Source organism: Diceros bicornis, chromosome 4 (genome assembly GCF_020826845.1).
Source record: "Diceros bicornis minor isolate mBicDic1 chromosome 4, mDicBic1.mat.cur, whole genome shotgun sequence".
Classification (NCBI taxonomy): domain Eukaryota; kingdom Metazoa; phylum Chordata; class Mammalia; order Perissodactyla; family Rhinocerotidae; genus Diceros; species Diceros bicornis.
The window spans coordinates 82,673,233-82,691,806 of record NC_080743.1 but is presented as its reverse complement, the minus strand read 5'-3'; the positions used below and the strand labels follow the sequence as shown (position 1 = coordinate 82,691,806).

Genomic DNA, 18,574 nt, shown 5'->3' with positions numbered 1-18,574 from the left:
GTTCTCTCTTCCTCTGTGATCTCATACCTAACCCATCAGCAAGTCTGTCAGCTCTATCTCAAATACATCTTCACTTGGACCTTTCCTCACAACCGCGACCACCACCACCCTGGTCCAATTTGCCATCCTCCTTCTCTTGGACTGCAACAGTGTCCTCTTCTTCAATCTCCAATTTCACCTCTTGTCCCTCCCCATAGTCTATTCGCTGTAGAGAGACCAGAAAGATCACTCAAAACTGTAAGTCACTCTGTATTCATTACCCTCCAATAACTTCCTATCACACTAAAAATAAAAGCACTTATCGTGGTCTATGTGTCCCTCTCTGTCGCTCTGCAGTCATTTCTCATCCCTTTTCCGTTGCTCACACTGTTCTCAGCACACTACCCTTTCTGATGTGCTGCAGAGTCTTTGCACTTGCTGTTCCATCTGCCTGGAACACTCTTCCCACAGATATTCACACAGCCTACTCTTTTTTCACTCCAGTTTGTACTCATATGTGATCTCCATAGAGGGCTTCTCTGACCATCTTCTCTAAAATAAGACTCCTCCTTTATTATTTTTTTTGTAGCATTTCTTATCCCCTGATCTTCATTAGTTTATTTGTTTATTGTTTGTCTCCTACATTTGAATATAAACAAGAAGGAAGAGAATTTGTCTTGTTCCCCAGTTCTTGGAATACGGCCTGGCACATAGTGGGTGTCAATAAATATTTGTTGAGGTTGTGGGTAATGATTATAATGGAGCAAAGGAGAAAGAATAAGTTAGGGGATTAGAAGAGAAAGTCATACTTGATCAATGACCAAAATAAAAATGCCCATAGTACAAGGCACTGAAATTATGACTTTTTTTTATTAAACTTCTCTATAGCAAGTCAAATTTCCTGACATCAAAGCATCAACATGGGAAAAACCTAGTAAAATTAGATCATGCTAGTTTTCTTTTTATATAGATTACACCATCAACAAGAAAACATACACTCTAACTTCCGGGCAAATAGTTGTCTGAGCATGAAATGATTTGAGAAGATTTTTTTAAACTGCCATTCAAATTATTGTTTATTTTGGAAATATTATGAGTCATAAAGCATTCGTCAGTGGGAGAAATATGTAAAGCAAATGTCCATGAGTTACCTTGGTCTTCAAAAATTGTGATGTTAAATCTCTTTGCTGTTCTACTTCACTGCGTACATGATTGCAGAAGGCCACAGAGTACTGGCGACTGTAGTAGGGACTGAAGTTTTTGATAGCAGCCTCAGTTTTCCCTGGAAAAACATGAAAATGAGAATTTAGAAATGTAGCATCTCTCACAGAATAGACTCATATCTACATAATTCTATAAACACCCCTCCAGTCTCCCTAACACCACTGTTTCCCAGGCATTTGTTACTAGCACACATTCCCTGAGAACTTTGATACCCACTGCACATGTCTTTATCACTCCTTCCCCTTCTGGCATCATCCTGAAAGACTTCTGGGTCCCTATGAACCACTCATCCAGTAACCAATAGAATTTTTCTTTATTTTATGTCAACAACCCATTGCCATGGCCATAAACTCAACCATCCTCCTAATCCTTCTACACTGCCATTCTACCTCACCCCGTTCTCCACTTCGACTTGCTCTTCATTACCCTCTACTTCCAGTCATTCAAATCCCAAACAACAATAATCCTGGGGTCCACCATTTCAACTCGGCACACACATCACTCCGTTTTTCTTCAGATCCCCGAGGCCGCTCCTCTAGTCTTGCTAATCCACAGCCCTGGATAAAATCAACAAACTGTTTCTTCTAGTTCTGCTCCTATGTTTCTGGCTTAAAAGTTTTTGTGATCCAAAGCATTATATAATTACCATGAGGTAGAGGGAAATGCTTTGGTTTAAGAATCTAGAGACCCAAGTTCTGGTCCCAGTTCTAGCGAGATAGAAAACAGCTATTCGACCTCAGTCATCACTCATGCTCTCTGGGCTCCAGTGTCCCTAACTATGTAGGAAGGTGCTCACTAGTCCACACTTTTCTTGGAAGCTATGTGACAATGAAGTATACCCATGGAAGTACAGCCGCCTCACATTAGTGACCAGCAACTGCAATGTGGTCTCTCAGCACCAGAAGAAAATAAAGCCCAGGACCAACCATGTGGGAGGACCTGAGGACTTGAGATGGAGGGAGAGGGAGAGTCAGGCACGGGGAATATTCTTGAGCTTTTCTAACCCGTGTTTACCTTTCGATAGTAGGGAAGTTGCAAAGGAGAAGGAGAAATAGGGGATAAAGGGCAAAGGAACACTCTGTGAGGATTAGAAATCCTCACAATGTTTCAAGGACTTGCTACAGAGCATAGAAATAAATACAGGTCCCACTGACTGTGCTTACAAGCTGCTGGTCCTTGGAATAAGACATTAGCTTGAGAAAAAATATACCTGATATAACATTCCAAAATACTTTTAAATACTTTCATGTGAACTTGGCATAATTTTTGTTTTCAAATTTGATATTACAGTCACAGAGAAATATTAAAATATAACATACTGGCAAGATTTGTTTAGAGCTATTATGCATGGAAAATTTCAAAAATTAGTGGAGTTCTAACCACATAGATGGAGATAATACAAGAACCTTGAATCTATAGCTGCCAACTGTCTTTTTTTAGTTTTTAATTACTTTTTTTATTAATGTAACATTGGTTTATAACATTATACAAATTTCAGGTGTACATCATTATATTTTGATTTCTGTGAAGACTATGTTGTGTTCACCACCCAAAGTCTAATTGCCATCCATCACTGTACACATGTGGTCTTTTACCCCTTTCACTTCTATACCTATGGAATCACAGCCCAACATACTCATAGTGTATAAATATTCTCTGTATATGGAGAATTCTAATTTAGCTCAGGTATTTAGGTCTCATAATATGTATGAGGTAAAGGAGAATTCTTGCTTATTCCCTCAGTGAAATGACATTTTCTGCTCATATTTATGGGCTTTAATAATTATTACTTGCAAGTTTCTTTGAGATCCACTAATAATAGGTTCTGTAGAAATGCAAATAAAAGCTCCTATAATTTGAATCAGGCATGCTTTTGCTTGCTCTGTGAGTTTATGGTATTACGATTAATCAGTATTTACATAATACTTTAATATACTCTGGCTTTGTAACTATCTAATTGGTTATTATTTTTATTAGCTTTTATATAGTGAACAAGAAATAAAATTCTATATACCTGTCTATAATTTTCTTACATAGGAGTGGGACATCTTTGAGAATTCCCACAATGAGAATGTCTCAGCTCACTGAAACATATAAACGTTTAACAAAATTTGCCCTTTAGGTCTAAGTGACCACTATTTTGTCTATCAAAAGAGATGCTTGTTAATTTCTGATGCTAATTTTTGCACTCTTACAAGCACTTGGATTTAAATGAAAGGAGGTGGATGTCATTTTATGATGAGCTCTAAAAAGCTTTGAAACTTGATTTCCTGCCACATCACAAAGCCTGCCTCAAGGATGCCCTGCTTCTACTGAGGTGCTATGATGACACCACTCCCTCCCAATGTATGAGAAATGTGCTTCTGTGATTTGAATATTTGCATATGGTACCATCGACCCATCATCCACCAGGCAGCATTTATAAAAAAAGGATTACAGCTTCCTTGGGTAATTAACCTAATGACTGGTTCAAAACGTGAATACAACAGCTAGTTTCAGGGTGAAATCACAAGTTCTAGGGGAAAAAGAACCCAAAGTGATTCCCAAAATGTATCTTGATTTTAGATTAAGCCTATATAAACCAAAATAAAGGAATGCCCAATGTAGGAATCTTGACAATTAGAGAAAAGCCTGGTGTTGGGACAAAATATCCCTGTGGTTAGGAAGATGGACTCTGGAGCACACAGACATGGGTTTGGGTCCCATCTCTGCTACTTACCAGCAGTGGGACCTCATTCAATTCACTTCCCCTAGTACAAAATACAAATAATAAGAGGAGCAAACTCACAGTGTTATGGTAGTAATTACATGAAATAATGCAGTCAAGTGCTCAGCTCTATAGCTGGCACGTAGACAGTGTTCAACAATCCACAGTAATTAAATCAATGATGATAATGGTGATGATGGAGCACTCAAGCCAACCACCAGGGGAAGGTCCTTCAGCTGAACTAAGGAAGCAAGAAGAAGCCAAAAGCAGGCTGTCTACTGTAACTCCAACTGGGGCCATGCTGCCTAGCTGCATACACAAGAGCCGTCTCACTCATTGCAGGCTCGAAACAAACATAACCCACGTTTTCACAGACGTCAGGAACACTTACCGGCACATAAGAGGCCCTAAGTGCATCCTTGAATTAAATCCAACTAAATAAAACATTAGCATTAATGAGCCGAAGCAAAAAGCATGAGTTAGTAGCTGTGTTACATCGAGTCTTTCTCTCTGAGCCTCGATTTTCTCACCTATTAAATGGGGTTAATAATATGCCCATTTTCACAGGGTTTTGTGAGGATTAAATGAGATATTCTGTGGGTAAAAAAGTGCCCAGAGCAGTGCCTGATACTTTAGTTGCTCAATAAATTTTGACTATTAATACTGTTATTTAATATTCCACCGTGAAAACATTCAAATAAGTGGATCACCCACAGGCACCACATAAAATAACCTCAGCTGAAACCAGCTTGTTTTCCACAATTTTTCAAGATTCTTAGGCACTGAATTGCCTTCATCCTCCCCCCCATTTAGTATCACATTCCTTTTCCTAAATTGTTTGTAAAACACAGTGCCAAGTCTTTCACTAAAAAGAGGTTACTCAATAATAGAAACACTAGAACCAATGGAAGGGCTTTTTCCCCGTTTTCGTATAGCAGCATTTTTGGCACAGGCCTATTTCTTTTAAACCTATTATTATTGCAGCCTGTGCTGGGCACAGTATTGGTACAACCAGCTTGACCAGGCTGCTCATAACACCCTTCAGGGTGATCATCACTAAAGCTAAAAGAAGCCTTTTCAACAGCTCTGTCCACAACACTTAGCTTCAGTTCAATTTTGTAAAAGTAAGAAAAGTATCTTCTGGCCCTTTTAAAACCATTTGAATTCATACAGACTCAAAGACTCAGCACTATCATTCGATGCCTTCTCCCTCACATCCATATTCAATCGTCAGATCTCGTCACTTCTATTTCCACAATATTTCTTGAGTCCATCGCCCTTTCTCCATCCCAACCACCACACCTTCAATCAAGTATTTATTATCTCTCAACAACATAGTGAAAGTCTCTTAATCTGCCCTATCTCAGCATCACAGCAGAGCAAAAAAACTTACTAGCTCTCAGCTCTAAAAGGGGAACAAAAAAGCCAAAACCAGGGTGGGAGGGAGGAGTGCCAGCGCTGACACATAGATCCTAGAGGATTGTAGGTAATAAGGCAAATCTTGGTCTGTGTGGCAGAAGTAGATTCTGTGAAATGGCCAGAGTGAGGCCAGGGCTGAAGGAGCTGAATCCAACTTGGCTACCATCGTCCCACTCAAGAGAAAGCCAGCAGAAGTTACCAGGGCCCAGATGTTAAAGTGAGGAACCGTCCTTCAGAACCAAGTCTTGCCATTAATGCTCCTAGGGAACTTTTGAAAGCCGTAAGAGGCACACCTCATAGTCCTAGAGGCACAATCCTCTGTGTCCTGGCCAGACAAATTTCATTTGACACGTTGCAGCAAGATCTGTCAGTACCTTTGTAAACCCCTTCAACAGTCCCCACTGCCTAGAGTAATAACCAAAGGCCCTGTGATCTGGCCCCAACTGTCCTTATTTCCCACCTCTCCTGCTCAAACTACACCCCCTGTCCTCTGTACACGCCCATGCCTTCACTCCTCTTTTCTCCCCCTAAATGCCCTGCCAGCCATTTTCGATCCTTCAAGCCCAGATGGCACTCCCAAGCCGAGAAGAAGCAATTTTGGCTTTCCCCAGCTGGAAACAATCTCACCTGCTTTGGCTTTCTCCCAAAACTGTGCAACACTTTTGCTACAGCTGTTTAAATACAGTTTCTCTCTCCTCCAAGGGTATACCATATTTACGTACTCAGCAAACATTTGTTGAACGAATGAAAGAATAGTTGAGCAATAATTAAGACAATGCATTATAATCATGAAACCCAAGCCAACGCCTCAAGAAAGGAGAAAGGTACAGTTCTCAGCTTGAATATTCATTATTAAAAATATCCACTCTCCAAGCTCAACTCATTTATTTTTTTTAAAAATCACACTCTTACAAATTAATTCCTTTTAAGCTTTTAGATGAATTTATCCATGAAATTATATGTGGGGAATTATTTACAAACAAAAGCCTTTCTTGGTTTGTTTGTTTATTTTCCTTGATCAGTCTGTAAACACGGGAAATATATAAGGGTCTAAATAAAACATATGAAGTCTGAAGAACCTGACAGATTTGTATATCTTCTTATTCTAGAAAGTTCTCTGTTAGCTTTCCAGTTCTGTAGTAGTTCAACTCAAATTTACTCTTTATCAATAGTTTTCTCCTTTGAAAGATATTGTTTCTAGTGGATTATTCCTAGTTCATCATCATTCCCAGTGTCAACACAAATATGAGACATTCTAAAATTTTCTCTAAAACATTCAGATTTCTCCCTGGTTCAATCACTTTTAGAAAAGTGGCTCATAAGTACAGAAAGATATAAAAGATCTAAACACTACTTTTGCTGTATTTCCTTCTAATCTTTTCTTACAATTTTTTTAAATAGTTGAGATGATTATATTTTGTATCCAGTTTTATTTACTTGACATTTCATCTTCGGTTTTTCCTATGACGTTACCAAAAACAAAAATCACAGTTTTCAGATGTTGTATTTTTATTGTTACTATGAAGGAGAAATACATAGAAATAAAAAGATAGATTTATTTTAACAAAGTAGCTATTTCCTGGGAACTAAAGCAAATCCACAGATGCGGAGAGGATCAACTACGCCTGTGGCACAGTTTCTTAAAAATTGTTGAAGTTTTAGGTAAAGACTAATTTGGGGGAATAAGAGAAGAGGTTCTAAAAAGTAAAATATTTTTAATATTTATAAAATAGAGTATAATATTCACTATTATATATTTTCCTCAGAGTTCCTCAAATTATACAAGTTTAAAAGCCCTGATGAATTAGAACATCAGCTATAGTCTCAGGTTTTTTGCACCTTAGGGTGGAGAAATCAGAAATCCCAATTCACAATATAAAGGTGCAAAAATCTAATTACACAGAATCATGCCCAAGGATTCTCTCTCTCTTCTAGCAAATGCCTTAGAGAATGGGGATAAATTGGATTCTCCATAATTGAACTAAATGGTGTGTTTTATTTTTTTTTAAGCACATTTATTATTGGTGCTGACTGATAGGTTTTTGAATAGACTCTACTAGGAAAAGTCAAAAATTCTTCATGGGCAGCTTTGATGCCAGTAAGTCCCTGCATCCTACCCGGCAGCAATTTCACTTTGAGTTAAAAACAAGAGACATATAAATCAACTTAAGTTCTCTATGATTTACTTCAGATATTAATTCACAGAAGAGAAGCATACAAACACACTCCCAAGAATTTATATTAAATATATCAAAGTCATGCCAAGACCCTCCCTGGACTCAGAAAGCATCTGGATAGAAAGCAGATGGGCCTCGGAACAAAGGATAGAACAGTTTCCTCTTTTCCAAAACTCACACTCATAGAGATCCAAAACTCTGAGTTAAGCCTGTAATGGACTTGCCCATGGACTGTTAGAGACCCTCAATTTTTCCCAATCCCTGTTCTAAAGGCAGGCCCTGTATCTTTAATATGGCCACAAACCTTAGCCCATTAAGGGCATTCAATGAATCTACGCGTACTTACAGATTGCACGTAAGGAACCAGGCACCAGCTCCAGGGGGAGAGCAGAAGCAAAAACGATGTTTCCCACAAATGACCACAGCTACTGACATAAATTAGGGTTCCCATCTGCACTAGTATTTAGTGGAAGAAAAGCTTCACAGGTTAATATAAGTAAGAGAAATGGGGGAGACATCAAGGGAGGAAAAACACACTACCATTTTATACGTTACAATTCCCACTATCTTATTCTATGGAAAAATAAAAACCCCACTGCGGTCAGCTAGAAAGAATAGCTTTCTAGAACTGTAAGACTTTAAGTCGGGCCTCTTCTTTTTTAGGGGAAGAAACTGAAATATTTATATGCCAGTACATTTATGCACACATCTTTCTTCAGCCATAATTAGATGGAAGCTAACTTTAAATTTTCCTCCACTTCACTTGGAAAAAGGACTTGGAAAATTTCAAGATTTTGCCATTACCTCACAGCATGCCTCCAATTTTCTCATGACATATCTGATGAGAATAAATCTTGTTTATTTTGCCACTTCTCTAAGCTGTCTAATGTCCCCCCAAAGAAGCTGCAGATTGGCTGTCTTTTTCTTTACAAAAATGAGAGAGCAGAGTGTGAAAAAGAAAATTAAACCAATCTGACACAGCTGCTTTTTCAGAAAGCATCACAAGAACTATGAATTCAGAAGGAATAATATTTTTGCCCATGAGACAACCTTTTTTTGTTTGGAAGAAAATATATAATTGAAATTTAAAAACTGAAATAATAAGATTCCTCTTGCTCTTTTTGAGCCTAATTATAGTTATCAATTTTTTTCCTGCACATATTTTATCAGACGCTCTCAGATTATTCCAAAATCCTAAAAAATATTCTTTGCTTTGAGATTGCAAATGCAAATGAACACAATATGCTCATTAAAAGAAATCAGGCCAGATTTTAAATAAACTGGGCAACAAGCCTAGGAATTTAACTAAGTGATTCCCCTTCCAACACAATAGGTTCTCTGGTGCCTCCTCCAGGTTTCTCTTTTATTTTCCTATGTCCTTTCTTTTTTCTTATTTCATTCCACTTCTCTTCTCTCTGCACAGGATGTGTATTTGTTTGAAATCCTCCTATTATAGTTTTTACTTCTTCTCTTCAAGATTCTGTGCCATTAATGTAAAAAAGAAAAAGTACATTTCTAGACAACTGTATTTGGGGCCCAGATATGCTGTGTTTTCTTAGTCTGGGGATATAAATAACAATAAGAAGGAGGAAACTTGGCTAGAAAATGAAAGGAGGCATTGCTAGGCTTGGGAGGGTCCAGGAAAAACTTTGTAAACTATTCAACACTTCTGCAGGCCAGCTGACGTTTTTGAAACTATTTACAAGACAGATAAAGTACTCATTAATGAAAATTATTTTTGCATGCTCTAACTGATCCTCACAAGAATGTAAGAACTGCCAAAATGGTTCTGACCCCTGTCCACTTGATTAGGTCGGGCACTGTCTCTCTCAATACAGTTTTCTTGATAAGACCCAAACATCTCTAATGATAAAGTCTGACCAAATACACCTCATCACATAGTCCAATTTTGCTTTTTCGACAATCTAATGATTGCCAGTCACTGGATCAGTTTATCACTAAATTAAAAAAATCTTGAGTAATGTATATTAGGGAACAATTATCCAAAAGGTATTGTAGGTGATGCTCTAAAAACAGAGACAGAAAAAGACCCACCAAATGCCCCCAATAGTACTAACTGGTTAGATAGAACCAGGATCTTTCAAGTCACCCCTTTTTTCTATGGAAATTGCTCTTCTGTAAAATGAGTTCACGTGGCACTTAATGAAATTGCTAGAACATCATAAGATTAGCTCTGCTTGGAGTCCAAGCCTCCCAAGCGAAATTCACTTATTCCAAACTAGTCATTATATGCACCAAGGAGATTAAATATGAAGTAGAACTGTTAATAATTGAGACTGCCTTCCACAACACACCTAAGAAAGCAACTTGAGTTCATCTGGACGGAAGCACAGGCATGCCAACGCCAGTTACATTCCAACTTCCATATACGGATGAAAAGATCAAAGATTATGGATCTCTAGAGCTGAAGGGGATCATAATGGTCATCTCCAACCCTATCCTATTTTCAGATCAAGAAATTAATTAGCCCATGGTCACAAAACTTGTTAGTAATAGAACATTTATGAAAAAATTTTAAAAATCAATGTCAATGTTTTTAACAGAGTTTTTCTTTCCACTAATACCACATTGATTATTATGGAGGAATTTAAGCACTTCTTTTTTATTAATGGAGGAATGTAAGTACTCTTTAATAAATACCAGTGTGGTAATAAAACCCACATTGTCAAGAAGCCTTGTGAAATGATCTTAAATTTGGGTAAAAGATGTTGGTAATGGTTAACTTTATGTGTCAACTTTACCGGGCCATGGGGAGCCGAGATATTTGGTCAAACGTTATTCTGGATGTGTCTGTGAGGGTGTTTCTGAATGAGATTAACATTTGAATCACAAGACTGAATAATGCAGATTGTCCTCCCTAATGTGGGTGGGCCTCATCCAATCAGTTGAAGACCTGAACAGAAAAAAAGGCTAAGAGGGAATTTCCTCCCGCCTGACTGCCTTGAGCTGGGGCATTGGTCTTTTCTGGCCTTCAAACTTGGATTGAAACATCCGCTGTTCCTGGGTCTCTAGCGTGTCGCCTCTTAGCCTGGAACAATACCACCAGCCCTCCTGGGTTTCCAGCTTGCCAACCTCAGATCTTGGGATTTGTCAGCCTCCATAATTGCGTGAAACAATTCCTTATTTAAAAAATCTCTCTCTCCTCTCTCTATACACACACACACACACACCTACACACACACACACACACACACACACACACAGCCTATTGGTTCTGTTTCTCTGGAGAATCCTGAATAATACAGATACAATCAGTTGAAAAACATTATTGAATCCCAACACAATTATCAATTTCCTTCATTTTACATATATTAAACTGTTGGATCAGTAACAAGTTAAAAGCAATGCAAATGTCTAGTGCTTCAATGTAATGAGTTCTAAAATTTAGAATCAGCATGCCAATGTGTTTCAGAATACACCCTGAAACACATGGAATCTGTATTTAAAACATTCCATTAAGTGATTTATGAAGGACAATAAAAGCATTGGCTCAGCTTCATCCCAATTGGCAGAGGTTGCCAGCAAGAAGGCAGAGACCAAGAAAAGCTCTGGGTGCCAGGCAAATGAGTTGACCTCATCTGAGTAACCCTTAATCTCATTCAGGTGTTCCAATTAAGTGGCATCACTGTCTCAATTAAGGCTGAAGTCTTTGCTGGCTAATACCGTTAGGATCCTTGGGAAATGCATTAATTAAGTAGATTTTCTTATCTACTGATTAAGAATCTGTTTTGCACAAAATCAAGGTTAAAAGGTACTGCTAAGGACCACCCCATAATCTTCACGAAATGTCTTTAACAAAGTTTCTCTAGTCTCTTCTCTGTATCATACTTATACAAGCCAAGAGATATGTTGAGTTATAGACCACAAATAACAAGAGTTTTGTGTATGTGTGTGTTTTCTTTAATTTTAAACTATTTCAAACCTACAGAACAGTAAAGCGAATAATATATATCCCCATTATCCAGCTAATAAAATCTTTTTTTTTTTAAAGATTTTATTTATTTATATTTTTTCCCACCAAAGCCCCAGTAGATAGTTGTATGTCATAGCTGCACATCCTTCTAGTTGTTGTATGTGGGACGTGGCCTCAGCATGGCCGGAAAAGCAGTGCCTCGGTGCGCGCCCGGGATCCGAACCCGGGCCGCCAGCAGCGGAGCGCGCGCACTTAACCGCTAAGCCACGGGGCCGGCCCCTAGCTAATAAAATCTTAAAATTATGCTATATTTGCATCAAACAAATTTAAACAAAATACTATAGCTACATTTGTAGCCCCCTCTACCCCACCCCACAACGCTACTAGGCACCACTATGCTCAAAGTAATGTCTATTCCTGCAAGTCATATTAGACACTTACAACTTGTATCCAGATATAATTAATAGCATTGTTATGCATATTTTCAACCTTGACTCTACCTGTCTTTCTGCAGCTTGCCTTTTTCACCCATATTATGCCATATTTATTTATTTACCTATTTATTTACCAATTTATTTATCTCCTGTTGATGGACCTCTCACTTGTTTCCTCTCTTTTACTCTTTTAACCAATGATGATGAGAAAATTAGCTCATGTATCGCCTGGTGCATATATGCGCGAGTTTCCCTAGAGTGTGTGTCTAGAACACAGGGGAAAAGCATGGATCTTCACCTGCACTTGATATTGCCAAATTTCTCTCCAACATGGCTGTGCAAGTCACATCCCACCAGCAGAGGATGAGAGTTTTCTCCTCCCACATCCTTAGAAACTCTCAGTACTGTCCCACTGACACATTTTGGTCTATTTCAACAGGTGAAAAATGGTGCCCTAATTTACATTTATCAGATTACTAGTGAGTTGAGCATCTTTTATTTATTGGCCATGCAGGTTTCTTAGTCTGTGAATTCATAGCCTCTTCCCATATGTCTTCTTCTTACTGACATGTAGGCATTGTTTATCAATTTTAGGTCTGAATCCTTCTCAGATGTAAACACTGCATTTGTCTTTTCCCAATTTGTGGCTTGTCTTTTCCTTTTTTTTTTTTTTTTTTAGATTTTATTTATTTATTTTTTTTCCCCCAAAGCCCCAGTAGATAGTTGTATGTCATAGCTGCACATCCTTCTAGTTGCTGTACGTGGGACGCGGCCTCAGCATGGCTGGACAAGCGGTGCCTCGGTGCACACCCGGGATCTGAACCCGGGCCGCCAGCAGTGGAGCGCGCGCACTTAACTGCTAAGCCACGGGGCCGGCCCTTTCCTTTTGATTATAGTGTTCTGTTGAACAAATTTTAAAGTTTAATGGAGTCAGATTTAACTATCCTATTCACTCTGGTTTGCATTCTTAGTATCTGGCTTAGGAAATCCTTCCTTACTCTTTTCTTCATAAGGATGTTCTATATTTTCTTCTAAAAGTGCTTTTAGCATCAAGGCTTTTTACAACTTGGAATTAATTTTTGTGTAGAGTATGATTTAGGAATCCATAATTTTACATACAGATAACTAATTATTCCAGCACTATTTACTGAATAGTCCACATTTCTCCCAATATGTATAGCCTCTGATATATAACAGGTTTCCATATTTGAATGGGTTGTTTTTGAGCTTTCTAGTCTGTTCCATTGGTCTGTTGTCTATCCTTGTACCATTACTACCATACTGTCTTAATTATTATAGTGTTATAATAATTTCTGACATCTGAAGAGTAAAGTCTTCCCATTTGGTTCTTCTTCAAATTTTTTTAGACATTATTCAGCAGTGCTCTTCTACATGAATCTAGGGGGAATTACATCAAGTCCCAGGAAAAAACAATGTTCGGATTTTGATTGAAATAACAATGAATTTGTGATTATTATGAGGCTAATTGATAGCTTTATGACATAACCTTCCCATCTAAGACTGCAGCTAGTTCATATAGCACTTAAGTGCAAACTAGGAAAAGGTACCCCTTCCTCAGGGCAGATGCAGCCAGCCCCACATGAACGGAGAACGCAGCACAGGCTAGATTCTAGCCTCTGCCTGTCCCTCCTTGGTTAGGAGGCTTGTGCTGTGAATCTCCTGGACGATTGTAGATAGCAGCCCTGTTTCCATTCATTAGCATGGCATACCTCTTCACTTATTCAAGTCTTTTTTAATCTTCTTTAACAAGGTTTTGTTGTTTTTATTCATAAAGATTTCTGCACATCTTTGTTAGATTTATTCCTAATTCCCAATTTTATATGGATTTTTCTTGCTTCTATGAATGGAATCTCTTTTCTTTTACATTTACTAATTGGTTATTACTAGCTCTTAACTTTTATTTATTTATTTATTTATTTATTTTTTTAAAGATTTTATTTATTTATGTTTTCCCCCCAAAGCCCCAGTAGATAGTTTTATGTCATAGCTGCACATCCCTCTAGTTGCTGTATGTGGGACGCGGCCCCAGCATGGCCGGAGAAGTGGTGCGTCAGTGCGCGCCCGGGATCCGAACCCAGGCCGCCAGCAGCGGAGCGCGCGCACTTAACCGCTAAGCCACGGGGCCAGCCCAGCTCTTAACTTTTATACAGTAGTCCCCCGTTATCTGTGGGGCAAACGTTCCAAGACCTCCAGTACCTGAAACTGCCGATAGTATCGAACCCTATATATACTATGTTTTTTCCTAACTAATTGGCTAATGGTGGGAGTATACAGCGTGGATACGCTGGACAAAGGGATGGTTCATGTGCAGAGCTGGAAGGAGCAGGACAACTGGAGATTTCATCACACTACTCAAAACGGTGTGCAATTTAAAACTTACAAAGTGTTTAATTTTCCATTTAATATTTTTTGATCTCAGGTAACTGAAACCACGAATGATAAACTGTGGATAAGGGGGGACTACTGTTTGTCCTATATCCGGAAACTTTAAAAAAACTCTCTAAATTAATTTATCTTTAAATTATCTTGGATTTTCTACGTACTCAATCATATCTTCTGCAACAAAGTTTAAAAATTCTCATTCACACTTCACACACTATTCATACTGTAGAGTTTATTAAACCCCAACATGAAGCCACATTTTAATTCTATGCGGAGATTAAATCAAATGGGTTATTTCAGTTTAGAAAATGTTTGTGTGTTCCTGTGGAACAGATCTAGAAAATATACAGACAGAGTAGTCTGGTTTTGTTTGCTGTTTTTTGCCCTGTCATTACTTCATTATTAAATTTAAAAAATCAAGATTTGTTTTGCATTGAGTTCATTAAATAAGTGTGGCTCAGTTTGAGACCCTGTACATTTTATGAAAAGCCTTCCTTTTAAAACAACTTTTGTAGCCACTACAATGTATTCTTTTTTAAATTAAGAGATCTGGAAAAAACTGGGATTAAAAGTACTTCCCATAGTAATACATAGGTACTACAGAAATACTACAATATACAGTGTTTTCTCCAAAATTTTCCTATGTTAATAGAATAATATGCTATGGCGGGGGGGTGGAATAGATGAAAACGAAATCTGAAAGGCAGTATGACTCCCCAAAAAGGAGTGGACAAATTATGGAATACTTTTGGTGTTAATGCCAAAGCAGGCTAAAGAGTAATTGGATTCTACACACTCAATTGCCTTTCCAATTCAATCCAACAAATAATTAGTTCCTTTTTCTTTAAGGTCCTTCCAGGTACTACAAGGTTAAAGCCAAGTAACAGTCCATGAAGTCAAGGAGCACACAGCCTGGAAAGGAGGAATAAAAGAGGTACAGAAGTCACTGTAAGGAAGATGGCACGGATGTTAGCTCAGGGCCAGTCTTCCTCAGCAAAAAGAGGAGGATTGGCAGATGTTAGCTCAGGGCTGATCTTCCTCACAAAAAAAAAAAAAAGAAGTCATTGTATTCAAAAGACTATGACAGGGTTGGCCCCGTGGCTTAGCGGTTAAGTGCGCGCATTCTGCTACTGGCGGCCCGGGTTCAGATCCCAGGCGCGTACCGACGCACCGCTTCTCCGGCCATGCTGAGGCGGCATCCCACAGACAGCAACTAGAAGGATCTGCAACTATGACATACAACTATCTACTGGGGCTTTGGGGAAAAAAAGGAGGAGGATTGGCAATAGATGTTAGCTCAGAGCCAGTCTTCCTCAGCAAAAAGAGGAGGATTAGCATGGATGTTAGCTCAGGCCTGATCTTCCTCACACACACAAAAAAAAGACTATGACACAAGGAAGACTATGAGAAGCATTAAAAGAAAAGCATAAAAAACATGGATTCTGGCTTCATAAAGGAGGGATATCGATTGAACCATTTAAGAATTTTTAGGTTTTTGGCGAGTGGAGTGGAGATGGTAAGATTGTCAGCTGTGAGCTTTGCACCTCTCTTAGACATTATATGGAGCTGTAGGGCCCGGCTATTGTTGTACAACTAGACAAGCTCCCAGAATGAGCCCCTTGAGCCCAGTGTGCCCCATGGAAGGGACCCCTACTCTACCCAGCTGCATGCAGAATGTATGGCAGCAAGGCGCTGATCAGAGAGTGTAGGAAGAGCTAACATGATGTTCAAAGAAGTAGACTAGCAAGAATGATAATAATAGCGAGCATCTGAGCCCTTTATGTTATTGACTTATCTAATATATCTATTTTACAGATGAGAACATTAAAGCAGACAAGAAATGCTTATATTTCAGGCAAAAGCAGAAACTGAATTGTTTTCGATCCTGAAAATCTCAGAAACAGCAGAATTCTGAGGATGAAATGAATAATTCATAAAAGACACTTGGCAAAGTGCCTGGTACACTATAAGCCCTAAATAAATATTAGTAAATATTTGAAAAAGTCCTATTAGATAATTGCAAAATGGCCCTTTTAGATCCTACTGAGAATCATTGGCCTTGATTGATTTATTTTTTTATCTTTCATTAACTTTATTTTTAATCATGTTTATTTTATTAAATAGGTAATATATTCATATAGTTCAAAAATAAAAGTAATATAAAAGATTTACTTTGAGGCATATTCCTCCCACCCCATCCTTGTCCATTCCATTTCTGCCCATCTCTTTAATGGAATCACTTTTATTATTTTTTTTATATATCCTTCCAGTGTTTTATTGTATATATTCTTATTTTCACCTATTTCTTACACAAAGGTTAGCATGTTTATACACTGCTCTGAACCTTGCTTTTTCACTTAACAGTATATCCTGAAGATTTTTCAGTACGGATACACAGAAAGTGTCCTCATTCTTTTTGTTAACACCTGCATGGTATAAGATTATATGGATGAACCAACGATTTAATCTGATGATTCTCAAAGTGTGGACCCTAGACCAGCCTCATCAGCACCTCTTAGAAATTTGTTAGAAATGCCAATTCTCAGGCCCAGCCCCAGACCTACTGAATCAGAAACTCTAGGGGTGGGCCCAGCAATCTGTTTTAACAAGCTCTCCAGCTGATTCTCATGCATGCTAAGGTTTGGAACCATTGGTTTAATCAGTCCCCTATTGATGAAGACTTGGGCAGTTTCCTTTGTCTAGTATCAGCAATGCTGTCAAGAATCATCTCATATGTGCCTTTCATACCTGTGTAAGTATACATGTAGGTAAAATTGCAGAAATGAAAATGCTAAGTCAAAGAGTAAATGCATTTGTAATTTTAATAAAAATGGATAAATTGCTCTCCACAGTAGTTAGACCATATTGAACTGCCACCGGTATCATATGAGATGTCCTTTACCCAGACTCACCAGCAGCATGTTCTCAAACTTTTGTATTTTTGCCAATGAGGGATGCCTCTTTTGGGCAGGCGTAAGGAGTTAATAAGAATCCAGACATATCATCCCACCTACCTGAGCTTATGTCCTCCATTAAAACTACTAAGGATTAACAGAGAATGGGAAGAATTATTTCCAGCATAGAGAATTGGAATGGTCATTGTGTAGTCTCACAAGAGAAGAGTGGTAAATGGCAGTTACGTATAACTAATACTGTACTTACACTTCTGTATTATAATTTGGGGGCATCATTTCTTTTACGTACATTGCAGATTTTTGTAGGCCAGCCTGGAAACCAAACCAACAGTTATAATATTGTTTCTACAGGAAAAGGTATTCCAAAATCCAAACCACTGACTTATAATAGAAATATTTGGAGCACATGAAGGACCGTCTAGACATGAGAAAAGAAACTGTTATTTCCATATTGCAAAGGAAAATATTTTACAAGTAGATTCTCTCTTGGACCAGGTGAACTTCCTGTGGTTGTTGGATACAGACAAGAGGTGGATTGCTCCCATGGATACAAATTTAACTTATTGTGTAGTCAGATTAGTGGCTGTCATCTGTCTGCATTCCACCAAGTATGTCAACATTAGAAATTTCCACCAAGCACTCTCAGAGGGCCCATTCGGTTTCAGAGCTAACACCCAAAATGGGAGACTTCTGGGGTTTCAGATATATCTGCAGAAGGCTGGTTCAGTCTCAGCAGAGTGGATCCTCAAGCCTTTCCCTTGAGCTGTTTCAGTCTCTGCAGAATGAAGCTGGACTTACAGTGGCAAGATTCTATTTCAGAGAGGTGTCAGTCCAAATCCCCCGTAAGTTGTTTCCACCACTTATAAATTAGATGACCTTTGGCAAATTCCTTTATCACTAGGACAGTGCTGTTTAATAGAAATTTCTGCCATGATGAAGATGTTCTACATCTGTTCTGTGTAGTACAGCAGCTACTAGTCACACTAGTACTACTGAGCTACTAGCCACACTAAGCAACTGAGCACTTCAAATACAGCTAGTGTGACTGAGAAACTGAATTAATATTTTAGTTAGTTTTAGTTAATTTTAATTTTAATAGCCACATGTGGCTAGTGGCTACCATGCTGAGCAGTGCGGCACTAGAAAACCTTCCTATCTTCCTCTTAAAATGCAAATAAAAATCACCCATCTCAGCGTTTCTTTCATCCTCCTGGTCATATGATTTTCCTAGGCTGCCTGATAAAAAACAGAAAATTCCATTCCCTACCTCAGACCTGTTGAATCAGAAGGTACCCAAGAGAGGCCAGAGACCCTGTATTTTCAATATGTTCCTCCAGTCGATTCTTATGATCAGGCCAGTTGGGTATTTAATAGCATTGTAA

General features: G+C 38.4%; 1 protein-coding gene across 1 annotated transcript in view; it reads right to left on the bottom strand.

The window, feature by feature from the left end:
- Positions 1 to 18,574, bottom strand: part of NIBAN1 (niban apoptosis regulator 1) — a 151,601-nt gene that overhangs the window by 88,723 nt on the left and 44,304 nt on the right. Inside the window, exon 2 of the mRNA XM_058539883.1 lies at positions 1,131 to 1,261. Within this exon, the coding sequence (XP_058395866.1) occupies positions 1,131 to 1,261 (131 nt within the window). The remainder of the gene's footprint in view (positions 1 to 1,130; positions 1,262 to 18,574) is intronic.